This window comes from Aotus nancymaae, unplaced genomic scaffold (genome assembly GCF_030222135.1).
Source record: "Aotus nancymaae isolate 86718 unplaced genomic scaffold, 86718_ANA_hifiasm-v0.15.2.pri h1tg000040l, whole genome shotgun sequence".
In the NCBI taxonomy this organism is placed as follows: domain Eukaryota; kingdom Metazoa; phylum Chordata; class Mammalia; order Primates; family Aotidae; genus Aotus; species Aotus nancymaae.
In genome coordinates, this window is record NW_026988454.1 from 32,645,089 (window position 1) to 32,663,858 (window position 18,770).

The 18,770-nt window shown below is 35.0% G+C and overlaps 1 protein-coding gene across 7 annotated transcripts in view; it reads left to right on the forward strand.

Moving 5' to 3' along the window:
* HBS1L (HBS1 like translational GTPase) overlaps positions 1–18,770 on the forward strand; it is a 94,408-nt gene extending 75,638 nt beyond the window's left edge. For all 7 annotated transcript variants that reach the window (XM_064360658.1, XM_064360657.1, XM_064360659.1 and 4 more), the window contains 5 exons: positions 514–604; positions 985–1,093; positions 7,140–7,240; positions 10,057–10,201; positions 11,822–18,770. In XM_064360658.1, coding sequence (XP_064216728.1) covers positions 514–604; positions 985–1,093; positions 7,140–7,240; positions 10,057–10,201; positions 11,822–11,833 — 458 coding nt within the window. In that variant the 3' untranslated portion in view covers positions 11,834–18,770. The remainder of the gene's footprint in view (positions 1–513; positions 605–984; positions 1,094–7,139; positions 7,241–10,056; positions 10,202–11,821) is intronic.

Below are 18,770 nucleotides of genomic sequence, written 5' to 3' on the forward strand. Positions count from 1 at the left end.
CATCTGAAATTCTTACCTAGTGTACATGTCCCATAGGTTTACTTGGAAAACAAGGATTACTTGTTTAGGTGGTTGTTTAATTAAAAGCAAAATTCGAGAGAAGAAAATACTGCTAGACATCTTCTCCAGTCCCATGTTTTATGTCATTTTGAATAATTTGAACTGTTTTATTTGTCTGTATCCATTAATATAACATTCAAATATTTGAATGAGGCCTGTTTAATGAATATACCAATTGGGTCAATGAGTTTAAAAATCATGATTAAATAAGCAGAAGTCAGCCTTTTATGGGCAAATACAAGTCTCTTTATGTTTAAGGTGGTATTCTAGGAGAATCAGTTCTAGAGGAGGTGTATTCCTCAACGCTCACAGTTATATTTCTTATTCTCAATCCATTCATATTGAAAATGATGAGTAGTGACTGAGGAAGCACAAATCAGCCAAACTCTGTTGGTTGTTATGGTTTGATATCGAGGTGTTTCACTGTATGCTTTGGTTCTTACTCATTTCCAGGAATCACTCTGCACGACGAACCTGTCGACTGGGCAGCAGCAGGCGATCATGTTAGTCTTACTTTGGTCGGGATGGATATCATCAAAATCAAGTGAGTGAGAAAATGAGTTTAAGCAACTGCTGTCTTCATATAGGACCTCACCTCTGAACACATATATTTTGCAGTCTACTAGTTCAATTTTGAATTTCATTTGACCAGAAATAGACAACTGTGGAAATGTAAGCAAACCTACTTAAAATTTGAATTAATACATGTCAGTGCACATACTTGGCATGTGCTTCAAGTGAAAGCTCTAATGTGTAAAAATGATGTAAGGTTTAAAGCCTTGGTTTAACTCAGAAGGGAATATTTAGAAAAAGTCCCTAATTTACTTAATTGTTTTACTTTCCTTGTAAATGGTTTTGAGGTCTTTCTATTTGATGTAAATTTCTCCGCCAACTACCTTTCTTCTTGTTTTGTTGTTCTTACAGTGTTGGCTGTGTATTTTGCGGTCCCAAAGAACCCATTAAAGCTTGCACTCGTTTCAGAGCCCGAATCCTCATCTTTAATATTGAAATTCCTATCACTAAAGGATTTCCTGTAAGTTCCAAAATGTTTTATTGTTCTTATTTTTATAAATTCAAAGTAACTTTATCCTAAAAGTGATAATTTTCTTTACAAATGAAGAACTATATTTATTTTCAGTTAACATCTTATTGCTATAATCCAGAAAAACTTAAAATTGTAATTAGAAAATCATTTTTATTTTGTTTTTTATTTTGTTCCTTGAGCCTGAGGACTTTTTAAAAGGCATTGAGAAGATATTTCGTAACAAATAGGATACAAAGTAATGATAATAAAATTTATCCAGAGAAAAATGATAGACACATTTTCACTGTGTTCTAAAGTTTACCCAAGTTTTTTAGGTTGAATCTTTCTGGGTTTCCATTTTGTTTAATATGTCGATTTGTAGTTTTTCTGATAATAAAAGTAATAGATTGTTTAGAAAATTTTGGAAAACACATAAAAACATGGAAAATAAAAATGTTGTATACTTGCATAATACCTAAATATGTATCTTTACATATCAGTGTTTTTATGTAATCGTATTATCCACCCAGTATGTGTATATACTGATACGTATTGGGTGTATTCTGGGGATCCTAGACATACAGTAAACTTCAGTGGTGCTGAAGCAACACATTCAGACCCTGCATGCTATAAGGTTGGTTTGCCAGCATCATTTGAACATATACATTTTATGTGAAGAGGGAGATTTTACACAGTAATGTTACTTACCTTGAAAAGTTGTTACTTATGAATAGTCTGGATTTTTTGTTTTATGTGTAATTGTTTTGAGATATTTGGGACTATACTCTTATAGTTTAGTATCTTGCTTTTGCCATACGACAGATGGCCATTTTCCCATTAGAATTTTTTTTTCTGATTATCTCATATAGTACAGATTCTGCATGACAATAACTGTTTCTCCGTGATGTTTCTACCATTCGATGCATATTTGAAATAAAAGTAAGACATTTTTAAGTTAGTGATAGTGGTTTAGAGGTTGGCAATACATTTATTTGGATCATTTATACTTATACACCTATATCTGAGATAACTATGTACTTTATAATTCTTTGTAATTATTTCTATATTAATTTGATCATGTAAAATTGTATTTTAAGGTACTATTTAGGTACTTTACTTTCATAATTATATTCCATTTCTTCCATACACTAAAACAGAAATAAAAGCTTTTTTTTTTAAAAAAAAATGCTATAATTAAAGATACTTAAATATTCAGAATTCACGTATTGATCATCAAGTAACAACAAGTTAATTGCTGTGAGCGAATGGAACTCATTCATAGAAAGCAGTATGTCCTGTGGGGCAAAGGAGAGGTTGGTTACGGCATGTTTTTACTCATGCAATAATAATATTTGCCAATGGAGAGGTAGAGAGGTCAGGAGGTCAGTAGTTACTTTGAATAGTAATACTGTCTTCCTGACTACTGTAGTTTCTTAAAAATAAGCATGAATTGCAAGTTTTTCAGTGTTTCTTTAGAAGATTCTGCCTGCATATATTGATTCAGAAACACCAGGATCAAATTTGTTTCAGAAAAAAATGGTCATGTTTTATCAATCTACTCCCTATGGGAGAAAAACTTCAAAAAAATTTTTTTAAACAAAGGTTTTCTAAGCTATTAAAATTTTACTATTTAGGGACTAATTCCATAATACTATGTAAATATATTTAAATTTCCCCTATTTTATATGGGAAGCTCTCTATTTTTAATATTTTTTTAAAATTTCAATAGCTTTTGGGGTACAAGTGGTTTTTTCCTTTGTTTTTTAAAATGTATTTGACAATTTTCTTTTTACTTCTTTTTACCAACTAGTGGGTTTTTATTACATGGATAAATTATGTAATGGTGAAGTCTCAGATTTTAGCACACCCATCACCCAAGTAGCTTACATTGTACCCAAGATGCAAGTTTTTTTATCTTTCATCCCTGTCCACTACTGAGTCTCCAGTGTCTCCTATACTATTCCGTATGTCTTTGTGTACCCATAGCTTTGCTCCCACTTTTAAATGAGCACATATGCTATTTGGTTTTTCATTCCTGAGTTATTTCGCTTAGAATAATGTCCTCCAGCTCTATCCAAGTTGCTGCAAAACACACTATCTCTACCCTTTGTATGGCCAAGTAGTACTCCATGTTGTACACGTACATTTTCTCTGTCCACTCATCAGTTGATGAGCACTTAGGTTGAAGTGCAGTTTATTTTTTACTTTGTTGCCTTTGTTTTTGGCATATTATCCAAGAAATCATTGCCAAATCCAGTGTCATAAAACTTTTTGTGCTATGTTTTCTTCTAAGAGTTTTGTTGTTTTTACTTTTATATTTAGGTCTTTGATCCATTGTCATTTAATTTTTGTATATATGTGAGGTAGAGTCTCATCTTCCTTGTTTTGTGTGTGGATACCCAATTTTCCCAGCACCATGAGTTGAAAAGACTGTTCTTTCCCCTATTGAATGGTCTTGGTACCCTTGTTGAAAACCAATTGACTATATATTTGTTAATATTTTAAAAATACAGGTTACCTCAAAAATTAAGGAAAATAATTTTTTTCCACCTAACAGATTATATAGCCCATTTGAGTTTATAAAACACCAAATAATTTGATTCTCATAACCCTACATGAAATATAGAATCCCAGCCTTTACCTGAAACCCTTTAGGCCAATGGTTTTAGAATTCAGAAATGTTAGAACTTTAAAAAGGTAAATGATGCATGCAAGTTGCATAATAGAAGAAAACAACACTCTAAAATCAAAATATTAATGTTTCTGTACCAAAACTTATTAACATTAACTGAGATAAATAAGATCTATACATTACCTCACTTCAGGTCTGGTTTTGCACTTAAATGGCCTTGTTACAGACTTAGGAAAAAACTTTAGATTTTCAGTCTTTTGGGACTTGAGAATTGCAGATAAGTGATTGTGGACCTGTATTAGTATGGTTCTCATTTATAGAAAAGGAATGAGAGGTTGTGCCATGTAAATAATAAGTGATTAAGCCAGGACTCCTTATTAATTACTTTTACTCTGAAATTAAGTACTTTTTTTCCCTATTACACTATGCTGCACATTGCTTTGAATTATAGATGACTTTGGTTAAATATAATATGAATTAAAATGTTGAGACAGTGTACAGTCACTTCTCTCTGTTATTTTCATGTAATACTTTGTTTGAGCTACTATTTGTAAGATACTGAGGAGATAAAAAGACATATAAGACCTAACTTTGGCTGGGTGTGGTGGCTTATGCCTGTATTGGGAACACAGCACTTTGGGAGGCTGAGGAGGGCGGATCATGAGGTCAAGAGATGGAGACCATCCTGGCCAATATGGTGAAACTCCGTCTCTACTAAAAATACAAAAATTAGCTGGGCATGGTGGTGCGTGCCTGTAGTCCCAGCTACACCGGAGGCTGAGGCAGGAGAATCGCTTGAACCCGGGAGGCAGAGGTTGCAGTGAGCCAAGATCCTGCCACTGCACTCCAGCCTGGGGACACAGCGAGACTCTGTCTCAAAAAAACAAATGAACAAAAAAACAACCTACCTTCATGCTGCCACACCCATTCTTTGTCCACCTTGATTTTACCTGGAATCCATACATAGCCCACCAAGGGTAGAAAAAACATAATTAGGTTTATGTGCTTCTGTTCTTTCAAATTTGGCCATGGAGACTGGTTCCAGTTCCTTAGTTGAACCCTGGCTCAGTGAAGTGAATTCTACTTGCTCACCTAAGTTGTTTGCTACAAAAGAAATGTTTCTTAGATATTTAGACTTATATTTATGTCACATTAGTACTGGTTAAGACCTGAATCCTTTGAATGCACAGAGGTGTTTCTCACCACTTTACCATGCACTGTGGCAAATGTTTCACCCCCAATAGTCAGTTTTTAATTCTTTTGGGATCTTTCCAGTTCTGACTCCTCAAATGTCATTGAAAAAGAAAACCACTTTGTCATTTTGGAGTAATGGAGGCTCAGCTGTGTCTTTTTTTTTTTTTTAATTGAATGACTTGGTTTAGAAAGTTCCCAAAGTCTAGGATTGTGCATTTACAGTCCCCTTTGCATTTCTGTTTTCGGAACGTGCAAACTATTTTGGCTAGAAAATTCCAGAGTAGAAGTGTCAATGTTTCTACAAACAGCATTAAATGATACTTATAAACCAATTAAACTTTGATAGCTCTGATATGTATGTCGTGGGAATTTGGTCTTTTCAATATCTCCAAACTGTAGACATATTGCACACTTTTTTTTTTTTTTTTTGAGATGGAATCTTGCTCTGTCGCCCAGACTGGAGTGCAGTAGCGTGATCTTGGCTCACTGAAACCTCCGCCTCCTAGGTTTGAGCAATTCTCTGCCTCAGCCTCCCAAATAGCTGGGATTACAGGCAGCTGTCATTATGCCTGGCTAATGTTTGTATTTTTAGTAGAGACAGGGTTTCACCATCTTGGCAAGGCTGGTCTTGAACTTCTAACGTTGTGATCCACCCACCTCAGCCTCCAAAAGAGCTGAGATTTACAGGTGTGAGCCACCATGCCCGGCCTGCACACTTATTGCGTGAGGATACTTGGTCTAACTATGTTCTGGTTTGGATTAGGGCATATCCAAAGCTTAGCTTTATCTTTCATAAAGTGAAATGTTCCATTTATATGATTTCTATAGGCCTCCTTGGAAGAGGCCTCAAGTGGGAAGAGCTTTGAATTTGTAGTTTCAACAGACATAAGCCTAAATTCAGCTCTACACCTAGCATCATGACCACATTAAATTCCTTGATCTTTTTGATTTTAATTTTCCTTACATATAAAACATGGAAATAATAGCTTATATAAAAGGTCATCAGTTAACTGAATGCTTACCATGTGTCAGGCACCACTTTAAAATAACATTATCTGATTTTCCTCATTTCAGTTTTAAGGAACTGGAGGCTGGGGATTTTGCGGGTAGAGGATTGTTAAAGAACTTGCCCCAGGCCAGGCGCAGTGGCTCATGCTTGTAATGCCAGCAGTTTGGGAAGCCGAGGCAGGCAGATCACCTGAGGTCAGGAGTTCAAGACCAGCCTGGCCAACGTGGTGAAACCCTGTCTCTACTAAAAATACAAAAACTAGCTGGATGTGGTGGCGTGCGCCTGTAATCCCAGATGCTCGAGGGGCTGAGGCAGGAGAATTGCCTGAACCTGGGAGGTGAAGGTTGCAGTGAGCCAAGGTTGCGCCACTGCACTCCAGCCTGGGCGACAGAGTGAAACTCCATTTCGAAAAAAAAAAAAAAAAAAGAACTCGCCCCAAAATTTACACAAATAGAGGTGATTTGAACCCAGGTCTGTCTGACTTCAGGGCCTACTAAGCTGCCACATTAATTAAATAGTACATATAAGTCATATCATACAATGCTTGTACCCAATATGCTTAAAAATGTTATTTTCCTTCCTCTTTACCTCTATATTTATTTTATTCTTATCCAACAATGAATACATTAATTGCTGTGAATATGATATTATCCCCCTCTCTTAACTTTTATGATGAGACAATTCGTATTTGTTGAACATCTACCTTTTCAGGCACTGGGTCTGAGCCTATTTAATTTTCATCGCAACGCTATAAAAGCCTACTTATTTTACACTTGAGGAAACTGAGGTACAGACAGATAGAAGAGAAAGAGTTGAGATTCAATCCCAGATTCTTTCCCTACTGCTGCTTATAAAGATAAAAGTGACATCAATGACAACATTTGTTCTATATGACGAATTATCTTACTTAATCTTTATAACAGCCCTAAGATGTTACCCTCCATCGTTACAGAGGAAAAAGCTGGTAGGTTATGCACTGAACTAAAGTTGATACAGTAATTTGTGGAGTAGAAATTTGAAATGCCTCTCATGACTTTTTTCCCTCTTATTAAGTTAAGTAACCACCTGATTAGAGTGGTGGGCCCTAGAGAAAGCAACTGGAGATCCTGAAAGACTCCAAGCAGTAGTGCTGAATTGAAGATAATTAAGTGTAAGTGCCAAAAGAAAAGGCCAGAGATGCTATGGAAGCAGATTTTTAGTGTTATAATTTTTTGTTTTAGGTGCTGTTACACTACCAAACTGTCAGTGAACCCGCCGTTATTAAACGATTGATTAGTGTCTTAAACAAAAGCACGGGTGAAGTCACAAAGAAAAAGCCTAAGTGAGTGTTTTAATGCAGAAATGATAAACAAACAATTTAAACACATTTTTTAAAGATCAACTCATTTGTATGGTATTTCTCTTTGTGGTAAGTGAAACTCATTTTTACTTGTTCCAGAAATTTTTTTTTCAAGGACTAAATTAAAACAAACAAAAACAAGCAAGTATTTAAGCTCTTGTTTAGATATGAATGCTAGATATAAGTATCTGTTATGTGTGGTGGTGGAGGATGTGAATTATAAATAATTGTAAATGTAAACATATATGTATGTACATTTTAAGCCATAGATACTGATGATGTGAAAATAAGGGCATTTCAAAAACCAGACCTATGTTTTTAAAGATGAATTTGAACTATGTCTAGACACTGGTTCCAAATTTCAACTGTGTGTTTAACTTTCTTGTCACATGCTTAATAAGATCATTCCCTATGCTAAGAAGAAAATCATCTACACACTCTGTAGTGCCTGCTCTTTTCCCATGTGAAAGTTTTTTTTTTTTTTTTTTTTTGCTCAAAGTCCACCTGGAGCCTTAAGTTGTGGTGAACACCATTCTGTTGGGCCTGCTGATTACCATTAATGTCCAGGCCTAGGTGTGACACTTCTCCTTTGGCTAGGACAAGATTATAATTTTTCAAAGGAAGTACTTCCTCAGAAACTGAGTACTGTAAATAAAAACAAAATACAAGACTAGAGATTAATGTTACAAAATAGATTTCTTGGCCACGTGTGGTGGCTCATGCCTGTAATCCTAGCACTTTGGGATTCCGAGGCAGGCAGATTACCTGAGGTCCGTAGTTCGAGACCAGTCTGGCCAACATGGCGAAACTCCGTCTCTACTAAAAATATAAAAATTAATTGGGCGTGGTGGCGGGCAGCTGTAATCCCAGCTACTCAGGAGGCTGAGGCAGGAGAATTGCTTGAACTGGGGTGGCAGAGGTTTCAGTCAGCCACGATTGCACCACTGCACTCCAGCCTGGGTGAAAGAGTGAAACTCCATCTCAAAAAAAAAAAAAAAAAAAAAAAGATTTCTTACCCAAATCCAAGTTAAAGCTAATTGCAGTTTGGCTTGGCTGCTTTAGCTTCGGGGTTTTCCTTCCAACTTCATCGTATGGGGAATAACATCCCAAATCCCCTTTTTTCTGACCTTGGTGTTCCTCATCTTTTTTACACCTGCAGAAGAGGCCAAACATGATTGGTGGGTTAATAGGCTGGCTGCAGGTGGAAGAGAAAATCTTGCATTGCTCTAAACCCTTGTCGGTTCTCTGTTAAGAGGAAAGGGCTACTTTACTTCTCTCCTAAAGGTAGATCTTTATATTTAACCCGAGTCTTTAGCTTCTGGCATGAGTGTTTGCCATAATGTTCTTAGAAACACAATATAACTATATGACTAACATTACTTGAGGGCCACTATTTTTTAGGCTGTATTGTGAATGCTTTCACAAGGTGTAAATTCTTAGCAATCTTGTGAAGCATCTAGCAAGTGTCACAAAGCTCAAGTGGTAGAGGCAGGATTCTAACCTAGTCAATTGGTTTACATAAATTATATTCTTTTGTTCAGGAGCCAGGCCATTTGACCCAGACAATTGATTTGTAAAATTTTCAATCTGAAATTGGCTCATCATATATAATCCTGAGTCTTTTCCTCCATGCTCCTGCTACAAGTCCTAGCTCAATGATGGTAGGGTTTAACATAGTCTCGTGTTTGTGTTTCCTGTCACCTTATTTGTAGCTTTATCCTTTTATTTTGTACAACCATTTGGCCTTTCCCTTTTATTCCTGTTCAGGCACATAGTAGACTCTTGATTGCTTTATGGAAAATGGAATTTAATGTTCTAGAAACTAAATTCGGAACAAGCCATGTATATATTAGATGCTTTCCTTCCTAAGGAATGAACTTAAGGCTGAAATCATCCAAAATGAATACTTGGAATTTTTGGTGTATTTTTTTTAGAAACTTACTTGATTTATTCTGTCTGTACCTGAACTAATTTTTCAAAAGGAGAGTTTATGATTTCTGTCCTCTATCCTTCTAGAGTATATCAAAATTAAATTAGAAAACAATTCCAAAATGGCCCTTTTTAGGTTCTGCCTCTCTCACTAAGTCTGAGCAGGGGCTAGTGTAGAGATTTCTGTTTACTTACTTGTGTGAAGCCATTTACAGTGTGGCCCATGCCCTGTCTCCTTTCATTTTTTATAAGTTTTGTATTGTGGAAAAGCTAATTACGTGATTTTTGTCCTGAATTCCTGCTAAGGAACTTTTATTCCTGTGTGGGGAAAGAGAGAGAGAGAGTGATTGATTGAGGGTAGTCCTGGCACCAAGAGATTGATTGTCCTCTTTACAGATAACTTCCTAATATACATTCTACAAATTACATTTTTACTAGGAAAGATATAGGGTATTATATTCCTCTTTGCAAATACTTCTTTATAGAAATGAGCCGTAGTATAACTTTCTTTATTAGATAATTGAACTCAATTTCTTGAGGGAATGAAAGAAAAAACATTTCGTTCATGAGGAGGGGCCTTAAGAATTTTAGGCTATATGGTCCTGTAAGAGAGAGAGTTATATTTGGAAGATTGGTAAAAATGAACTACCTAATGTTTCTTAAATCTAGAATTACTCCTCATTTCTTTCAACTAAAGCAGAAAGTTCAAAGACATACATTTTCATTCAAAAAAAATCTTTTTCCTGTTTTTGAAAGACTTAGTTGATGGGTTGGTTGATTGTGAAATATTTGTTTTTCAGATTGTTATTATTACATTTATTCACCTCTATCATATATTTGTTTGTTCTTCTTTTTTTTTTGCTTAATAGGTTTTTGACTAAAGGTCAGAATGCATTGGTGGAACTACAGACACAAAGACCAATAGCTCTTGAGCTATATAAAGATTTTAAAGAGCTGGGGAGGTTTATGCTACGTTACGGTGGTTCTACAATAGCTGCTGGTGTGGTCACTGAGGTATTTTATTTTCAAGTGACTCATTATATATCCATAGTTATGATGTCTTTTCTTTTTTACCTTTTAGAAATAAAAAGAAAGCATTGAGGGAATAAAAGAAGAGCATTGATGAGGAGAGGCCTTAAGCATTTTAGGTTGTAGTAGTTTTTTGAGAGAGAGAGTTACATTTGGAAGATGGTAAAATCTTCAGTGAGATTTTATGACTTAAAGGTAACACAGTTATGCTATTAGAACAAGGAATTAGAATTTATATCTAAAAATTAAAAGAATGATGGGAAGAAAATGTTTGGTTTTATACTTTCTCATAGTGAGATTTTCAAATTATATTCCCAACAGTGATATTGCTCAAAATTAAATGAGTACTGCCTTTAGGAGTCAGATGAATTGGGGTAGTGATTTTGTTTAATAGAAAAGCCTTCATTAAATTTTTTTTCTTCTGGGCACGGTGGCTCACGCCTGTAATCCCAGCACTTCTGGAGGCTGAGGTAGGTGGATCGCCTGAGGGGTTCAGAGAGTTCGAGACCAGTCTGACCAACATGGAGAAACCCCGTCTCTACTAAAAATACAAAATTAGCCAGGTGTGGTGGTGCATGCCTGTAATCCCAGCTACTTGGGAGTCTGATGCAGAAGAATCACTTGAGCCTGGGAGATGGAGGTTGCAGTGAGCCAAGATCACGCCATTGCACTCCAGCCTGGGCAACAAAAGCAAAACTCCATCTCAAAAAAAAAAAAATTACTTTCTTCAAAAAACTGGCTCTCATTGTATTTGAGTGATTTATTCAACAAATTTAACATATTAGAATGTTTCTGCAACGTGTCTATTATATAATGCAAGGTGCTGGAGGAAATAGCCAGAAATGAACCAGAAAATTTCAATGATTTAATTTCTTCTACACTATCATAATTAAGATGAATCTTATGAACATTGTATATTTTAAAGGGTACTTCATTACCCCGAATGATTGTTTTCTGCCTAAAACTAGTTCATTTAATTGGATATAACATAAGCTTTAAGTTGCATCAAAAGTGAGTTACACATATCATGAAAAATCTTTCTTTTAAGTTGCTAAAACCAAGTTGCACTAAGAAACTTTATAATTTATGTAAAATACATATGGAAGGTGGTGTGGGGTGGAGGTGAAGAGAACAGCTTTCACTCAAACTGCCCATTTGTGTTCTTGCTCCACCAACTTTTAGCGGCATAAATGCATTTCTCCTTCAATTTGCCTCCTTCAATATAAAAATAGGATAATAGAATCTACCTCCTAGAGTTGTTGTGAAATGAAATGATAACATACAAAGCACTTGGCACAGTAGTTGGCACGTACAGAGCATACAATATTGGTAGATGATATTGTTGTCATCAACCTCACATCTAATCTATCAAAGCATTCTTTCTAAAAGAGCATTCTAAAAATAAGATAGAGTTGTTTGTGGAGAATAATGGAGAGATTATAGTAAATTACAGAAATAGCATGACTAGAAAGGAAGAAATTTGCCAAAGAAAAAGATTTCCTCTTGACATAATAGTTCTCTCACTGTAATTTTCTCTTTGTTGTTCTTATTAATGTGATTGATTAAATTATAGCAAATATCTTTGTTTGTTTGTTTTTTCAATAGATAAAAGAATGATGGGTCAGAATTTCTACCATGTTTCTGGATACAGTGAAATAGCCACCTTCTGTTTCGAAGAATCCAGTTATTAAGTCAAAGGAACAATGTACAATTGATACTTTTTTAGATGAGACAGAAAAATTAAAGCTAAAATTAGCTGCAAAGAAGTATTAATAATCACCTCTGCAAAAATTTTAAGTTGCCAACTGACAAAGAAAGGCTAGTATTAAAAACAACTTTTCCTTGGAAATGTTAGTAAATTAATTTACTTCGCTGAGATTTATGTCAAGTGTCAAAAATAGTATCCAAAGATACTGAATCATCATGAAATGAACTCTACGTCCAGCCAAAGCACAATGTATTTGCAGTTTTCTCTTTTGATTCAATTGTATTGCACATGTTTTAAGGAAAAGTAACTTAATTGGGTTTTTCAGGCAGTTGATATTTGACCTAAGCTTTTTTTTTTTTTAAGTTAACTCTAAGAAAAGATTTGGGGAAGGTTATAATAAAGGTATTTTGTGGTGAGCATTAGAATGTCCCTCCCCAAACAAGTAAACTTGTGAAAGTTTAATTTGGAATTAGTGGAAACTGTTCCTTTGATAGCCAAGATAGTATTTAAGTTTTAAAGCCAGCTAATAAAATGCCTTAGTTTGAGCATAATACAAACTGTGTTTTGTTCTTTAGACATTTATGAAAGATTCTCTGCCACTAACACAAAATATGATTTAGGGGTTTTGTGGGGTCTTTTTTCACATAAGCGTTTCCTAGCTCTGACACATGAATTCCTTTTTATCCTAATGCAGATCCAATTTCATCTCATCCATTTTTAACCATAACTTGCTTTTCCACTAAAATTCTCACTTTTAGAATTACACCTATGATGGTCCTATCTTTATCTTGCTTACCTTATAGATTATAAGTCCCCTGTGCGTAAGTCATGTTTTTCTTTAAAGTTTCAACAACAAATCCCAAGGTTTACTTATTTGAAAACAAGTATTCATTGAGTTGCCTCCTGGGTGCAAGGAGCTTTAGAATAAATTTTGTCCTCAGCTGAACCTGGAACTCTGATCTGATGGACTGTTTATAATAAGCTTTATTTTTATTAGAGAGCAGCATGATTTGCATATGGATAGCTTAACATATACAACATCATTTCTTCTCCCTGCTCCTTTTCATGAACCTGACATTATGAACATAAGCACTTCTTAACTGAAGCATAATATCCATATGATAGAGTAGGCAGATTATACATGTGTTGCTTAGTGAGTGATTATACAAATGAACACACCTGTATATTTCTTTACCAAATACATATGTAGTTGTCAGTTCAAGAGAAATATACAAGTGAACACACCTGTATATTTCTTTACCAAAATACATATGTAGTTGTCAGTTCAGAATAAACTCACTGAGTTAGGTTTTATTTATATATTAATCAGGAATTTAACAGATACATGTGACAAAAATCTAACTTCAGGTAACTTAAGCAGCAAAGAGAAACTTTTGAATGACATAACTAAGAAAATTAGAGCTAGCTCTAGCTTTGATCTGTCTAGATCAAGCAGCTCACACAATGTCAGCAAGGACTCATCTCCACTCTGCCTTCCCTGGTGCTGGTTTTGCCCTCAGACTCTACAGAACTCTCGGCTGGGCATGGTGGCTCAGGCCTGTAATCAGAACACTTTGGGAGGCTGAGTTGGGAGGATAGCTTGAGGCCAGGAGTTTGAGATCAGCTTGGGCAATATAGTAAGACCTTGTCTCTACAGAAAAAAAATTAAAAACAGATTATTAGCTTGGGTGTAGTGCCACATGCCTGTAGTCCCAGCTACTCAGGAGGCTGGAGTGGGAGCCCAGGAAGTCAAGGCTGCAGTGAGCCATGATCACATCACTGCAGTCCAGCCTGGCTGACAAAGCAAGACCTTGTCTTAAATAAACAAATAAAAAACCTCTCCTGTAATGCCAGGTTCTTAACAAAATGTGATAATTCCACACTTACAGCCTCAGATCTTCCATCCAGGGCAAGAACAGATTAGAAGAGCTTATCTTTTCCAGAAGTCCTGGACACATCTCATCATTGACTATGATTGAGTTTTAATTATTAGTTCTTCCCTAGGATATCTTGTGTTTGAGTGTGAAGTAAATATCATGCAAAGCATACAGCTAACAGTTGTGGGAGGATTGGAAATTCAGGTTGCTGTTAGGAAGGGGAAATGGATTGGGGTTTAAGGTAGGAGGGTAAAAACAGGAAACCATCCATCTATATATTATATAAGACCATGGTTGAACTAAGAATTTTAGTTTACAATTTAGCATAAACAAATAGTAATAGTAGAAATGAATGCATTTATTCATTTCTTCTCCAATAGTGATTAAGTACAGTCTTTTTATTTGCATTCTATTGATCAACTGTGATTGAAAGGAGTGGTGATATTATTTAGAGGACCCACTGTGTGAGAAGACTGTTGGCAGTGGAAGACTTGAGTTAATTAAGTGACAAAGAGGTACAGCAGGCATGCCCAAGCTTTTTTATGGTCTGATTTCCTCACCCTGATACTTAGATCCATAATTTATAGTACATTGATTTTGTGTCATTTTGCTTCAGGTATTTCTTGTCCTGACTCTTCTTTTTTATGGTTTCACTGTTTCTTCACACTAATGGCTTTGTCCTCTGACTTTGACTGTGAGATTCTACTGAGCAGTTAACCTCTAGGATAACATGGCTTGAACACGTTACAGAACCGTGTTTTGACTTGTTGGTATTATTCACACATTCATGACATTTGAGCCTCTCTACTATGAGAAATGTTTTAGAGACCAATTTCTAGGCATAGCTTTTTTTCTCCCATGCATATGCAAATCAATAGTTTTAAACATTGTTAAAATGCAATCATACTGACTTCAGAAAATCTGGAAAATACAGAAAATATAGGGAAGAATAAAATTAACCTACAGTTCTGTCACCTAAAGGTAACTGCTGCCAATGTTTTCATGGATTTCTTTTCCGTCTCTCCAATGCAATTTTTTACATAGTTGTGAGCATTAGCCAAGTTATTTTCATTTTTATGTAATCAATATTTTTCAATAGAAATGTTAGAGTTATTTTTTATTGATACAAAAACGACAATTACAGATCCTGGTGTACAGAAATTAGTGAAAATTAGACAGTTAAAAAAATCAAGACAAGTAGGCCCAATACAAACCACTGAATCATCATCTTCTAATTTCCCTCTAAAAAATTTATAGAAATATGTAAGTAGAAAAACATTCATTCTTTCCTCACCTAATTATGAGCCTGCAATATTCCGGGCACAAGAGAAATCTCTGGAGCTTGGGCCTTCATCAAAAAGAGATAATTCAAAACTTTAAACTTAGGACTGCAGGGGAAATGACGGTAGAAAATTCTGTGGCAAGCATTTGTTGATGCTCATCATTTGTTGATGTCATCAGAGATCACTAGGGCATAATTGTAGTTAAAATTAGTTTTACTAATGCTTGCTGCAGCAAGAGAGACTGCACACCATTGGGGTGTATAGGTGCTTCTCAGTGGGAAGGTGTAAGGAGGGGCTTGCTAAGAATTTGAGCACATTTAGCTAATTTCAAGGGCGGCTCAAGTGAGTGAGGGTTTCTTCTGGATTGAGTGCTGTCAGAAAGTGGGAGTGATTTTGCAACTGGGTATCTTAATTTTTTTGTTGTGGGTGGGAGGAAAGAAAAGAAGCAACTGTCACCCATGTTAGCCACAAAAAGAGATTAGTTATTTATGGTTTACACAGTGACTTTGTTTTTGTCTGTGCTCAGGCATGATTATCATTTAAATGATTCCAGACCTAAAAGGTAACTGGACTACAGGTATAGGAAAAACTGGTTACAAAATATAATATAGCTGGTTAAAATATTTAAATATTTAATATTTCCTTATAAGAGGTGGAAATGTGAGTCAACAAGAAGAGACTGTAAAATGACCATATGTGTTTTAAAATCAAGTATAACTTTTAAGTGTGAAATGTATAATTGAAACTAAAAACTATTTAGATTAAATAGATACAACTACTAAAAACTATTTAGATTAAATAGATACAGCTAAAGAAAGAATTAGTGGCTGGGAGGATAGGTCAGAAAATTTACCTACAATACAGCACAATAAGATAAAGATATGAAAAAATTCATGTGGAATGGAGACGAGAATGAGAAGGTATATATTATATAAAATTAAAGTTTCAGAAAGTGGAAATACAGAGAATAGATGTACAATATCCAAAATTATAATAGCTGAAAAATTTTCCAGAACTGATGAAAGATGTGGATTCACAAATAGAATCAGTACAATATATTTCAAGGATGGTAAATAAAAAGAAATCCATTTCTAAGGACATTAAACTGCGGAATACCAAAGAAAAAGATTCTAAAGTTGGTCAGAGAGAAAAGTCAAATCTACAAAGGAGCAGGAATTAACAACAAAATGGAAGACAAAAATCACAAGATACCTGCAAAGAGGTCTGTGCCATTCATAAGAGGGTTTGGTTATCCTTGTATTCTTGAGAAAAGGCATTTAAAGCCCTGTCTCTCAGTCTGTTCCAGCTCCTCTAACAAAATACCCTGAATTGGGTAATTTATAATAACAGCCATTTATGTCTTACCATTCTAGAGGCTGGGAAGTCCAAGATCAAGACACCAACAGATGTGGTATCTGGTGAGGGCTCTCTGCTTCAAACATGGCATCTATTACTGTGTCCTCACACGGCAGAAGGGACAAACACTGTGTCCACATGTGGTAGAAGAGCTGAAGGGACAAACTTGCTCCCTCAAGTGCTTTTATAAGGACACTAATCATCCATAAGGATGGAACCCTCATGGCCCAATCTCATAATTAAGAGGCATCAACTCTTAATACTGTTATATTGGGAATTAAATTTCAACATGAATTTTGGAAGGACATAAATATTCAAATGATTGCACTCTGTCCAGAAAGGAAAGTCTCCCCGGCTCCCTTGGCCAGGCCAGGCCCAATTAGGAGATAAATATATAACTGAGATAGATTCAAATACTGTTGAATTTTGATTTGTCTAATGTCTCTTCTGGTTCCTTGTTGGTTCTTTAACTTTATCTGAGCTGCATAAGTTCTGCTTAAGGTAAGAATAAATGTGCTGAAGTTTGATTATTTGGCAATTCAAGTAGTTTCATTAGAGGAAGGGAATGTGCCAGGAATGAAGACACAAGAATCTGTGGGTTTTCTGATATACTTCTCATAGTATATAAATAAATTGGAATTTGGGTGTTAAATATCAACCTCTTGAATTTAGTTAAATGAGCCTATTCTCAGTGCATTGACATAATCAGATCCCAAAGCCTATAAGCCAGATATCAAACCATGGTAATTTCAGCAAAATACTGTTGATGCCCTACGGAGCCTCCTGCCTGACAGCATACTGACATTTTCATCTGAGGAATTTTATCTGTGACTAGGCTTATTTCCTTAAACACCTTCTAAAATGTTCATTTACAAAAATTGAGTGTATTCTCAGTGATGAAGAAAACCCCAGGTTATCAAAAGCATGATATTCAAAAGTTCTATATATTAAAATGAATTTTTAGAAATACCTTACTCATGTGACATATAAAAGACACACTTCTAAATAACCTAATGAAAAAAGACAATTTAAGATTATTTTCAAAAATGAAAATATTAACCTTCAGATAGCTTTATACTGATGATGGTTTTCTTTTTGTTTTGGCTGCCAGGAAGCTGACAGCCAAATTTGAGGCCCCAAACTGTACAGGATCCTAGGCATTTTTAAACTACCCGTATTCCTGGCTTTATCTTGTTTGCAAGCACTTAGTTTTCATTCTTCCCAACATTTTCTCCCCCCTGCAACATATTATAATGTGTGTATTTTTATTTCTGTAAGTCATCTCAAATCATTTGTGGAATACAAAGTAATAGAAGTAAATCAGCAAAGTAAAAAATTTCTAAAATGTGTATAATACATATACATATATTTATATGTGTATACAACAAATATATATAAATATGCATGTGTATATGTGTGTATATTTGTATGTAATGGAAAGAAATCAGAGTATATCCTTAAATATTTTTTATTGTAGGCTTATGGGAAAACTAAATAAATAAGCATTTAACTAAAAAACCTGGAAAAGAAACAAAATGTCTGTCCTTAGGAAATATACCCATGAGTCCATACTGATATGAATACATGATTAAATAAATAAAGAGAGGTTGAATACATAAGAAAGGGTTTAAAATGAAGAGACAAATCTCCCTTGTAAAGGCATTTCAAATAATTTATATAGAGATTTCACCTTCACAGAGGTAGAACATAACACTCTACTCCTGTGTTGGGCTGAGTGTAGTGACTTCTTTCCAAAGAGTACAGTATGGAAAAGCAATGAAAAGAAGAATTTTATAGCAGAAAAACCTGACAAGTACTACTTCAGCCAGGTGACCCACATTAACATCAACAGTTATGTCATGTTGATCATTGCATACCAATATATATCTATGTATAATGATGTGGTGAAGATGGCACTTTACCTCTTTGGCCTTCTTCCTAAAAACTCATAACGCCACTCTAATCATGAGAAAAACAGGCAGATTTTGATAAAGGAGCATCCTGCAAAATTATTGGCCAATACTCAATAAAACTGTGAAGGTCTTCGAACATAAGAAAAATCTGGGTAACTCACTGCCATGAGTACCTAAGGAGACAAGCAAATGTAATATGGTGTCATGAGTGGGATCCTGTACCAAAGACATTAGGTAAAAGCTAAAGAAATATCAATAAATTATGGATTTTAGTTAATAAGAATGTATCACTACTGGTTCCTTAATTGTGGCAAATGTACTATTCTAGTATAAGATGTTCATATTAGGGGAAACTGGCTGCAGTATATCTATAAATATAAAACTAATAAATAATAAAGTTATAAATAATAAAGTCTA